This window comes from Lolium perenne, chromosome 3, assembly GCF_019359855.2.
Source record: "Lolium perenne isolate Kyuss_39 chromosome 3, Kyuss_2.0, whole genome shotgun sequence".
In the NCBI taxonomy this organism is placed as follows: Eukaryota; Viridiplantae; Streptophyta; class Magnoliopsida; order Poales; family Poaceae; genus Lolium; species Lolium perenne.
Genome location: NC_067246.2, coordinates 112,404,719 through 112,417,522, shown reverse-complemented (window position 1 = coordinate 112,417,522; position 12,804 = coordinate 112,404,719). Strand labels below are relative to the sequence as shown.

The 12,804-nt window shown below is 43.0% G+C and overlaps 1 protein-coding gene across 1 annotated transcript; it reads right to left on the bottom strand.

Annotated features, from left to right (window-relative positions):
• Positions 1-326: 326 nt before the first annotated feature.
• On the bottom strand, positions 327-1,597 carry LOC127342187 (uncharacterized). Its single transcript, XM_051368139.2, has one exon. The coding sequence runs from the start codon at positions 1,534-1,536 to the stop codon at positions 562-564; it is 975 nt and encodes a 324-aa protein (XP_051224099.1). The 5' UTR covers positions 1,537-1,597; the 3' UTR covers positions 327-561.
• Positions 1,598-12,804: the final 11,207 nt, after the last annotated feature.

Sequence of the window (12,804 nt, the reverse complement as noted above, 5' to 3'; positions counted from 1 at the left end):
TGAACTACTATGCAACCGGTACCATTATTGGTTTGATATCCAAAGCCCGTGCATCCAGCTGTAGATCATAACTTCATTAAAAAAATCTATAAACTTTGGTTCTCTAAATACAAAGTGAAAATAGCTTGATCACTCAAGACATCTGATTCAACTGAGCTAGTAGCTAAAACAGAAAAAAAAATCTTCTTGAAAGGAGAAGAGAGAAGAATACTTATCCCGGTTAATAGGAAAGTAATGACTAGAGTGACGAACCAATATTGAGTAGAAACAAGATACTAAATCATAGGTATTAAAAGTACCATAGATAAGTGCTAATAATATAATAACATCAGGACAAATCACAGGTAAGTCCTAATACTATAATACATAATATCGATGACACCAAAGCAGAATGGAGAACAGGCTCACTTCATAAACTACTCGGTCCATCAAGGTTCATCAGAGCTAACATAGATAAAGAACTTGAGGGCACATGACGATGCAGAAGTTCTTGACATACTACTACGAAACTAAGGAAGCAGTTTCACACCTTGTCATCATATATTTGACCAACTTAGCGTATTACGCCATGTATTCGACAAGCGTGCTAAGCACCTCCCTCGTGATACTCGTACGGTCCTGATGAATCTTCATTTTCAAAATCTGTTGTTTCTTCAACTTGGCATCCAACTGGCGGGCTGTACCGTCATCAATAAACTCGAACGCCCTTTTCAGAAAGCAGCGGTCACCACCAGCGATCTCCTCCACCATTAGAGTGAGGTGAGGGTACATGTCCCGGAGTTCCTCAAACTCCCTACGGAGAAGCGGCTGGCCAGAGCTGTTCTCTTTTATCTCACGCTTGGGCAACATCAGGGAATCACCCCAAATTTTACTGCATAGATCATACTTGCGCAGGTCATCAGCATCTCCAGGTGGTGGTGCTCCAGCAGCAGCAGCGGTGGTCCGCATAGTATAGTACTTGTTCCTCAGCCCACGGACCTTCTCGTAAATCTGTGTCTTGGTGAACTCTTTCTTGTCAACAACGTGCCCGCGGACGACTTCACACAGCTGGGAGCGACCTGGAGGTTTCCCATAAGCTTTGACGAACGCAGCAAGGGACTCGAGGATGCCAAACTCGTCTTCCACGGACCAAACACGAATGCCTGCCACTTTCCCCTTTGCCACGGCCTTTTTCTTGTCACTGGCAGCCACATCCAGCGGGGTGCTCTCCGGACCAGAAGCGGGCAGATCGGTCTTGGGCGCCTCCTTCTCCTCCTGGACGCGGTCATTGGCGGAGGCCTCCACCTCCTGTACGACTTCGTTGGCGGAGGGATCACCGGCGCGCGGCTGCTGAGAAGCTTTGGCCTCGTCCATCTTCTGGCCCGGCGACTTGTTTATAAGCTGCGGGGATGAAATCAGATTGGTGGCCGACTGCGACTGAGGGAGCGTCCTGAGAGCTGGGGGTGGGCTTGAGGGAGCGGTGGGTGTGGGAGCATCATCGGGGAAGAGGGTGTGCCATGAGCGGCGGGCGGAGCTGCTCTTGGGCGCATCTCCCATGGCTGGCTTTTGCTCTTCTGATTTGGGGGAGAAGACGAGAGAACCTCCCTCCAGTTTGTGTACTAACAAGTACTTTTCAGATCTAGGTATGTCTACTACTCCGTAGTAAATAAGGAATGAGCTGGAATTGCCCCTTGAAAAAAATTCATTTCCATGTTAATATTTTCTGTGTTAGGGAAGTGATTGTGCACATTAAAAGTTTTGCATAGAAAAGAATGGAAATATCTACTTTGGATGGTAGTGTGCAAGCTTATTTTATATTGTATTTCATTTTTATTCATGGTTTTACAAATTTACAGCTGGTTTGGATCTGGGGTCCTTGGATGGTCTCTCTGAGCGAATCTTGACCGTCCAACTTTTTCACTGTGTCATATAAAACCGGCAGCACCCGGTGAAAACCCTAGCCACGTTCCCCCTCCTTTCTCCTCTTCGTTGAGTGCTCCTCGTGAGAGGCGTCTGCCTGGTTGCGCAACCGGGATTAATAGCAGTTGCGAACCGGGACTAAAGCCCCTTTTTCTACCAGTGCCTCGTTCCTTCCTCTCTCTCTCGATTCCCATCCCTGCTGCCACCCTATAGCCGACCCTCTTCTACCTCCACCTCACGTAGATCGTCCATGCCGACATAAGGAGCATGGATGGTCGTCGCTGCACCGCGAGAGAAGAGGTGTGAGGATGATGACGGCAACAATCTCCTCCCTTCTCACTAGTTGATCTTCTCCACGCATGTCGACCGGCAGAACTTGAGCTCGATATACCCTCCAGCGAGAAGGAAGAGAACGGGATGCATCTCCATACAACATTCCCCTCCTTCTCTTCTTATTACTCGTTCATTTATCTCATCTATCTCTCTATCTGTTTCTCTCTCTCTCTTTGTGTGTGTGATATGGTATAGAGAAATGTATGTAAGCAACTTGTTTGATGATATGTGTATGAGACATGTAAATGTTTTGTTTGGGGATTATCTTGTAGGTCTCCGAATTGGTTTCCTCCCTCTCCTCTTTTCCCTCCCCCACATTTTTGGTTTATCTTCTAAAAAGGCACTTCAACTGCCAGGTTTTGTCGCGTGTCAACGTACGCGGTCACCTAGGATGCCCAACACCTCAAATTTGTTCGGTGAGTGCGCGAGGTGCAACAACCTTGATCAAGAAATACAAACACAAACACAACCGATTTTTACCTAGGTGCATGACCCCTATGGTGACCACGCACACCACTGCATATTGTGGTGCACAAATCATTGGCATAACACTCACCGAACACTCGTTTCACAAATATCACACCCATTAGAGTGGAAAACAGAAACACCGCAGGTCCAAAGTTGTCTAACTATAGAATTTCATCTTAAAAGATCATTTACATAAGATCTTAGGAACCTCCATTTCACAATGAACTTGCTAGGTAAGTTCATATTCAAACCAAGATCTAGAAGAAGCAATTCGTCGACTACTCCACCACGAGAATATTTCGTGTACTACATGGCTAGCGATTGCTGCTAAGAAATATGCTACTAATAGGTTCTAGGGTTTGGCGATTGGTTCCCCCTTCTGTATAGTTCCACTAATTCTATCTTCTGTTGTTTACTACTTCGCTCCCGGGGTATAACTTCCGCTCCTTGATGGCGTGCAGTTGCTGGGGAACCCCAAGAGGAAGGTGTGATGAGCACAGTAGCAAATTTTCCCTCAGTAAGAAAACCAAGGTTTAATCGATCTGCAGGATAAAGGCGTGACTTCTGAAGGCGTTGCTAGCTGACTATTGGCAGGCGCACTACCGGCGTCAGCAACAACGTGGAACCTGCACACAACACAACCACAATACTTTGCCGCAACTTACAGTGAGGTTTTCAATCTCACCGGTTTGTTGAACACAAAGGATTAGACGTATCGAGTGGAAAGAGATGTTTGCAGTAATTAAAGAGAACAGGATTGCAGAAAGTAAACAGAACAGGATTGAAGTGGTTGAATTTATCAGTATAAAGGAAAAGACCGGGGTCCACAGTTCACTAGAGTTGTCTCTCCATAAAGATAAATAACATGCTGGGTGAACAAATTACACCTGAGCAATTGACAGAATATCGATCATACATGAAAAGATGATGACTATGAGATTCATTTGGGCATTATAACATAATACATAGACCGTAATCCAACTGCGTCTATGACTAATAATCCACCTTCCGGTTATCGTCCGAACCCCTTCCAGTATTAAGTTGCAAGCAACAGATTATCGCATTAAGAAATGTGTGTAAAGTAAACAATAGAATTACCCTTGGATAAAACATTGTTGTTTTCTCCCTGGTAGCAACACAACACATCTACAATCTTAGAAGTTATTGTCACTCTTCCAGAAAACTAGAGGCATGAACCTACTATCGAGCATAAATACACCCTCTTGGAGTCACAAGCATCCACTTGGCCAGAGTATCTACTAGCAACGGAGAGCATGCAAGATCACAAATAACATATGACAAGAATATATAATCGATCTCGACATAGTATTCAATATTCATCGGATCCCAGCAAACGCAACATCTAGCATTACACACTACAAGGAAAAGGCTTATAGATGGAAATAGCACTACCGGCGCACCAGCAAATCCATGCGCCGGTGGCAAATAGTGCCGGCGCACCTAAATGTCGCCACGCCGGTGATGGTGTCTTACTGCCGGCGCACAAGCAAAAAAGATGCGCCAGCGATAAAGTCCGAAGGGGACCAGACCAGATCAAAAAAAATCGAGCCCTTACCGACGGTGCACCACCCTGTTGGTGCGCCGGTGGTAAGTTTCTTACCACCAGCGCTGCAGCATGATGGTGCGCCGACGGTAAGGACTGCCATGATTTTCAAAAGAAAATGATAGAAAATTCAAAAAATAAAATCTTTTGAACTTCCCATGTATTATGTAATCTAGCATTAATGAAAATTTGAAAAAATGAATTTCGATATATTATGCAAAATGGCGTCATCTTTCGGTAAAACGGGATTTCTGGTTGCATACGACCTCCGATGAAAAACTTTTTTATATCAAAATCTATCTACGCGAAATTTCCTATTCGAATTGAACTGCCTACGGCCATTTGGAGAAAAAATGGATTCATCATTTGGAAAACGGAAATAGGACTTTTTGAGATTTAAGATTTGGGTGAAAAAAAGAAAAAATTACCGCCGGCGCACCACCCTACTTGGTGTGCCGGCGGTAACCCAGACTATATAGCCAAGCCGGACCTCCTCCCTCTTCTCCTTCCTCACTTATCCCCCTTCTTCTCTTTCCCTCCTGCTCTTCTCCTTGCAATACTCACCGACGGCCTCCTCCTCCTACTACTCCGGTGACCTCCTCCTACCCCGGTGACCTCCTCCTCCTCCTCCGGTAACCTCCACCACCTCGGGACTCTTCCTCCATCTCCGGCCTTCTCCTTCTCCTCCTCTTCCACCACCTCCACCTCTGGTCATCTTCTCCTCCTCCTCCTCCTAAACCACCACCTCCTCCGGCCTTATCCTCCTCCTCCTCCTAAACAACCACCTCCGGCCTCATTCTCCTCCTCCTACACCGGCGCGGAAACAACGACAAGGCGACGCACGGCCACTGTTTTCGAGGACCCGAGCTAGATCTAGATCTAGATCGGGCTTTTTTTTGAATTTCAAAAAAACATACCGCCGGCGCACCAGGCCTGGTTCGCCGGGGATAATTCATGTTACTGCTGGCACACCAGCTAGTGCGCCGGCGGTAACTCATTACCACCGGTATGTTCCCACCGGCGGGCTCTGGTGCGCCAGCAATAGCCGTTTTTGGTGCGCCGGCAATAAGGCTTTTCCTAGTAGTGACATAAGGATGATCTTGATCATGTAGGGCAGCTCACAAGATCTAAACATGATGCACAAATTGGAGAAGGCAACCATCTAGCTACTTGACCCATAGTCCAGGGATGAACTACTCACACATCACTTCGGAGGCGGGCATGGCGATGTAGATGCCTCCGACGATGATTTCCCCCTCCGGCAGGGTGCCGGGAAGAGCTTCAGAACCCTCCCGAGATGGGTTCTGCAATAGTGGCCGTGACGGAACTTTTCGTGGATGGAGGCTCGGGTATTCAGGGTTTTCCCGAGATCGTGAATAAATAGGCGGAGGGGCGATGTCGGTGGAGGCCAGGGTGGCCCACACCACCCCTAGGCGCGGGCCAGGGCTAGGCCGCGCCTAGGGATGGCGTGGCCGCCCTGCTGCCCCTCTTCGACTCCCCTCTGGACTCTGTCTTCATTACGGAAAATATTGACTTCCGCTTTTGTTTCGTCCAATTCTGAGAATATTTCCTGTACAACTTTTCTGAAATACAAAACAACAGAAAACAGGGAACTAGCACTATGGCATCTTGTTAATAGGTTAGTGCCGGAAAATGTATAAAAGTGCAACAAAGTATGAGAAAAACATATATAAATTGGTGTAAAACAAGCATGGAGCATCAAAAATTATAGGTACGTTTGAGACGTATCGCTCCTCGTAGTGGTCCTCCTCCTCGTCCTACTAGGTTTGGACGGATGTCCCTATCTCTTGTAAGGTCTAGCAAGTGATGAGAGAATAGATTGAGTATGGGCATACTCAACAATCTCAGCTATATAGGTGTCTGATGTATAGCCATGGATGAGGGCACCCTAGGCATGTGCATGTTTTAGAAAACGGGTTTTTAGAAAAAGGCCAGTTTTAGATTATGAAAACTATGTTCATCAGTCTTCACGGGTTTTGAGAATTTCATGGAGGTCCTCTTCGGCTGCGTTTGTTGTTTTTTTCCATAACGGGAGTATCATGACACATTTTATACACTTCCAAGAGGTGCGCTACTTTTTTCACAACCGTCTTTAGCCGTGTTGCACAATCGGACGATATTTCTAGTTCGATCATACTTCCTAGATCTGAGGCCCAGTCTAAAGAATACCCAATCAGTGGCCTCTCCGCAACCCGGCAATCCAACCTCTGTAGCGAGACCTGCAGGGGTTCGCAGTAGAAAAAAATTCTAACTATCGTGTGGGTGAACTAGCAGAAGAATACCACGCACTTCAAATATGAAGGATCTCGTATCACACTAAGAGGTGTACATACAAATCTACATAGTTGTACTTCTATATCAGTTGCTAGTTCACAAGGATTTACCAGTACTGGGGAGGTGTGCAAAATTCTTGAGATATTCCATTTTTATGACAACACAACAACAGTCGACTCGTCTATACCACCAGAAGTCCAAACAGTGCTTTAAAGGTATACATCACTCTTAGATCATCCTTATTCCGTGCCCCCACATGGCAAATATGATCACCATATTCCTCTTCTTCCTAGTACCAAACTAGTAAATGTGAAGCCGTACGTTATACTCATCATCAAAAATCATAAATTAAGAAGCATGTGGCAAATATTCTCAAAGAGAGGTGATTCAAGAGGATCATAAGTCCTTTTGCATCACTAGCATTTCTCGTTCGCAAGAAGGATGTCACCAGGTGATTTTCTGTGGACTAAAAATCCTTGAACAACATCACACTCAAAAACAAAAATCTCATGCCCTTGGCGGATGAGTTGTTAGATGAGCTTGTAGTGGCACAGTGGTTTACTGAACTTGATCTTTGTTTTGGCCATCACCAGATTTGATTAGTGCCGGGGGATGAACATAAAACGGCATTCAAAACTCATCAAGCATTGTTTGAGTTCAAGGTGATGCCTTTTGGCCTAACAAATGCGCTAGCCACATTCCAAGCATCAATGAGCTCCATGTTTGCTAGCTTAGAAGCGTGTCTTAATCTTCATGGATGATGTTCTCATTTATTGCCCTTCCTTGTTTGCACATCTTTCTCACTTGTAGCATGTATTGGACATTCTTTAGGAACAACAACTATCAATCAAGCAAAGTAAATGCATGTTTGCAGAACATCAATTAGAATACTTGGGCCACATAATCATCAAAAGAAGGCGTGGACACTAATAGCAGCAAGGTCAAGGTAGTGCAAGACTGGCATGTGCCCATAAATACAAAGAAAGTAAGGGGAATTCTTCGCTTAACTAGATATTACAGAAAAATTATCCAACACTATAGTTTGATTAGCTAGACCTCCACAAGGACACAACCTTCCACTGGACAACAACGGAGCAACAAACATTTGATCATCTAAAGAGGAAAATGCTCGAAACACTCTGGTTGATTTCTCTGTTCACTTCAACATTGAAACAAGTTCTTACAAGAGAGGTGTGGGAGAAGTGCTCATGCAATCAACACATGTAGTAGCATATTTAAGAAAGAGGTAACGGCGTATCCCCGCGTGAATGAGATAACGCTAAGTAACCGTAAGTATGTTGCTCCTAATGATTATTGTGATAATGAATCTAAATATGATGATCTTCCTATGCCCTTTACATACATTAGTGATCATGATTTGAATGAGCACACTACTTCTGATATTGCAAATCTCGGGGAAACTAATTCTGAAAATGATGATAATAATTGCCATAGTGTCAGTGCTATCCATGCTTCCTCCCATAATAATATAGAAAGCTGTAAGCTTGGGGAAGAGGTGTTTGAAAATCCGTTTGCTACTGATCATTATGTGTTTGATACATCTCCTTCTAATAACAACGATGGTATGGTCATAGATAAACCGACTGTGAAAGATAACTATTCTATTTCTTATGATGACACTGTGCCTCCGATCTTTGATGATTATTATAAAGAATGCTATGATATAGGTTATAACTACCCTTATGAAACTTGTCATAGTCATGATTGGATTACCAAAAACAATTCTTTTAATATGCAACTTGTTTACCATGTTCAAATTCTTGATAATAATCTTGCTCCAATTACTATTAATGAGAATAACTCTTCTTATGCCAAAATTAATGATACTTCTATGCATATGAACCATGATAAGAATGTTTTAAGTGATGGGTATATTGTGGATTTCATCAATGATGCTACTGAAAGTTATTATGAGAGAGGGAAATACGGTTGTATGCATCTTAATAATATTAAGTTTCCCCTCTTTATGTTGAGAATCTTGAAGTTACTCGTGTTTTATCCTCTTATGCTTGTCACTTTGTTCTTCATGAATTCATTTGTGTACAAGATTCCTCTTCATAGGAAGCATGTTAGACTTAAATGTGTTTTGAGTTTGCCTCTTGATGCTCTCTTTTGCTTCAAATACTATTTCTTGCGAGTGCATCATTGAAACTGCTGAGCCCATCTTAATGGCTATAAAGAAAGAACTTCTTGGGAGATAACCCATGTGTTATTTTGCTACAGTACTTTGTTTTATATTTGTGTCTTGGAAGTTGTTTACTACTGTAGCAACCTCTCCTTATCTTAGTTTTGTGTTTTGTTGTGCCAAGTGAAGCCTCTAATCGAAGGTTGATACTAGATTTGGATTTCTGCGCAGAAACAGATTTCTATCTGTCACGAATCTGGGCTGTTTTCTCTGTAGAAAAATCAGAAAAATATGCCAATTTACGTGCGTGTTCCTCAGATATGTACGCAACTTTCATTAGTTTTGAGTTTTCTGATTTGAGCAACGGAAGTATTTATTAGAAATTCGTCTTTACGGACTGTTCTGTTTTGACAGATTCTGCCTTTTATTTCGCATTGCTTCTTTCGCTGTGTTGGGTGGATTTCTTTGTTCCATTACCTTCCAGTAGCTTTGAGAAATGTCCAGAAGTGTTAAGAATGATTGTGTCACCTCTGAACATGTGAGTTTTTGATTATGTACTAACCCCTCTAATGAAGTTTATGAGAAGTTTGGTGTGAAGGAAGTTTTCAAGGGTCAAGAGAGGAGGATGATATACTATGATCAAGGAGAGTGAAAGCTCTAAGCTTGGGGATGCCCCGGTGGTTCATCCCTGCATATTTCAAGAAGACTCAAGCATCTAAGCTTGGGGATGCCCAAGGCATCCCCTTCTTCATCGACAAATTATCAGGTTCCTTCTCTTGAAACTATATTTTTATTCAGTCACATCTTATGTACTTTACTTGGAGCGTCTGTATGTTTTTGTTTTTGTTTGTGTTTGAATAAATTGGATTACATCATGCTTGTGTGGGAGAGAGACACGCTCCGCTGGTTCGTATGAACACATGTGTTCTTAGCTCATAATATTCATGGCGAAGTTTCTTCTTCGTTAAATTGTTATATGGTTGGAATTGGAAAATGATACATGTAGTAATTGCTAAAATGTCTTGGGTAATGTGATACTTGGCAATTGTTGTGCTCATGTTTAAGCTCTTGCATCATATGCTTTGCACTTATTAATGAAGAAATACATAGAGCATGTTAAAATTTGGTTTGCATAATTGGTCTCTCTAAGGTCTAGATAATTTCTAGTATTGAGTTTGAACAACAAGGAAGATGGTGTAGAGTCTTATAATGTTTACAATATGTCTTTTATGTGAGTTTTGCTGTACTAGTTCATCCTTGTGTTTGTTTCAAATAAGCCTTGCTAGCCTAAACCTTGTATCGAGCGGGAATACTTCTCATGCATCCAAAATACTTGAGCCAACCACTATGCCATTTGTGTCCACCATACCTACCTACTACATGGTATTTCTCCGCCATTCCAAAGTATATTGCTTGAGTGCTACCTTTAAAATTCCATCATTCACCTTTGCAATATATAGCTCATGGGACAAATAGCTTAAAAACTATTGTGGTATTGAATATGTACTTATGCACTTTATCTCTTATTAAGTTGCTTGTTGTGCGATAACCATGTTCACTGGGGACGCCATCAACTACTCTTTGTTGAATTTCATGTGAGTTGCTATGCATGTTCGTCTTGTCTGAAGTAAGAGCGATCTACCACCTTATGGTTAAGCATGCATATTGTTAGAGAAGAACATTGGGCCGCTAACTAAAGCCATGATCCATGGTGGAAGTTTCAGTTTTGGACAAATATCCTCAATCTCATATGAGAAGAATTATTAATTGTTGTTACATGCTTATGCATAAAAGAGGAGTCCATTATCTGTTGTCTATGTTGTCCCGGTATGGATGTCTAAGTTGAGAATAATCAATAGCGAGAAATCCAATGCGAGCTTTCTCCTTAGACCTTTGTACAAAGGCATAGAGGTACCCCTTTGTGACACTTGGTTAAAACATGTGCATTGTGATGATCCGGTAGTCCAAGCTAATTAGGACAAGGTGCGGGCACTATTAGTATACTATGCATGAGGCTTGCAACTTGTAAGATATAATTTACATGATACATATGCTTTATTACTACCGTTGACAAAATTGTTTCATGTTTTCAAAATAAAAGCTCTAGCACAAATATAGCAATCGATGCTTTCCTCTTTGAAGGACCATTCTTTTACTTTTATTGTTGAGTCAGTTCACCTATCTCTCTCTACCTCAAGAAGCAAACATTTGTGTGAACTGTGCATTGATTCTTACATACTTGCTTATTGCATTTGTTATATTGCTTTGCATTGACAACTATCCATGAGATATACATGTTACAAGTTGAAAGCAACCGCTGAAACTTAATCTTCCATTGTGTTGCTTCAATGTCTCTACTATGAATTTATTGCTTTATGAGTAACTCTTATGCAAGACTTATTGATGCTTGTCTCGAAAGTACTATTCATGAAAAGTCTTTGCTATATGATTCAATTGTTTACTCATTGCATTTACATTGCTTCGAATCGCTGCATTCATCTCATATGCTTTACAATGGTATGATTGAGATTATGTTGGTAGCATGTCACCTCAGAAATTATCTTTTATCGTTTACCTACTCGAGGACGAGTAGGAACTAAGCTTGGGGATGCTGATACGTCTCCAACGTATCTATAATTTCCGATGTTCCATGCTTGTTTTATGACAATACCAACATGTTTTGTTCACACTTTATATCATTTTCATGCATTTTCCGGAACTAACCTATTAACAAGATGCCACAGTGCCAGTTCCTGTTTTCTGCTGTTTTTGGTTCCAGAAAGGCTGTTCGGGCAATATTCTCGGAATTGGACGAAATCAACGCCAAACCTCCTATTTTTCCCGGAAGCGTCCAGAACACCGAAGAAGAGTCGGAGAGGGGCCAGGGGGCCACCACACCACATGGCGGCGCGGGCCAGACCCTGGCCGCGCCGGCCTAGGGTGTGGCGCCCCCAGGTGCCCCCCTGCGCCGCCTCTTCGCCTATAAAAGCCCTTTCGACCTAAAAACGCAGCACCAATTGACGAAACTCCAGAAAGACTCCAGGGGCACCGCCGCCATCGCGAAACTCCAATTCGGGGGACAGAACTCTGTTTCGGCACCCTGCCGGGACGGGGAATTGCCCCCGGAGCCATCTCCACCGCCGTCTTCACCGCCATCTTCACCGCCATCGCTGCCTCCATGATGAGGAGGGAGTAATCCACCCCCGAGGCTGAGGGCTTCGCTGTAGCTATGTGGTTCATCTCTCTCCCATGTACCTCAATACAATAATCTCATGAGCTGCTTTACATGATTGAGATTCATATGAGTTTGTATCACAATTCATCTATGTGCTACTCTAGTGATGTTATTAAAGTATTCTATTCCTCCTGCATGGTGTAAAGTGGACAGGGTGTGCATCATGTAGTTCTTGGCTTAGTTTATGATCGTGATCTCTTATGGATTGTGAAGTTAACTATTACTATGATGGTATTGATGTGATCTATTTGGTTATGTTGATCTATCTTACACTACAAGGTTACTAAAATATGAACAGTAATTGTGGAGCTTGTTAACTCCGGCATTGAGGGTTCGTGTAATCCTACGCAATGTGTTCATCATCCAACAAAAGTGTAGAGTATGCATTTATCTATTCTGTTATGTGATCAATGTTGAGAGTGTCCACTAGTGAAAGTGTAATCCCTAGGCCTTGTTCCTAAATACGCTATCACCGCTTGTTTCTTTTTTCTTGTGTTACTACTGCTGCAATACTACCACCATCAACTACACGCCAAAGAAGCTATTTTCCGGCACCGTTGCTACTGCTCATATATATTCATACCACCTGTATTTCACTATCTCTTCGCCGAACTAGTGCACCTATTAGGTGTGTTGGGGACACAAGAGACTTCTTGCTTTGTGGTTGCAGGGTTGCATGAGAGGGATATCTTTGACCTCTTCCTCCCTGAGTTCGATAAACCTTGGGTGATCCACTTAAGGGAAAACTTGCTGCTGTTCTACAAACCTCTGCTCTTGGAGGTCCAACACTGTCTACAGGAAAAGGAGGGGGAAGTAGACATCAAGCTATTTTCTGGCGCCGTTGCCGGGGAGGAAAGGTAAAAG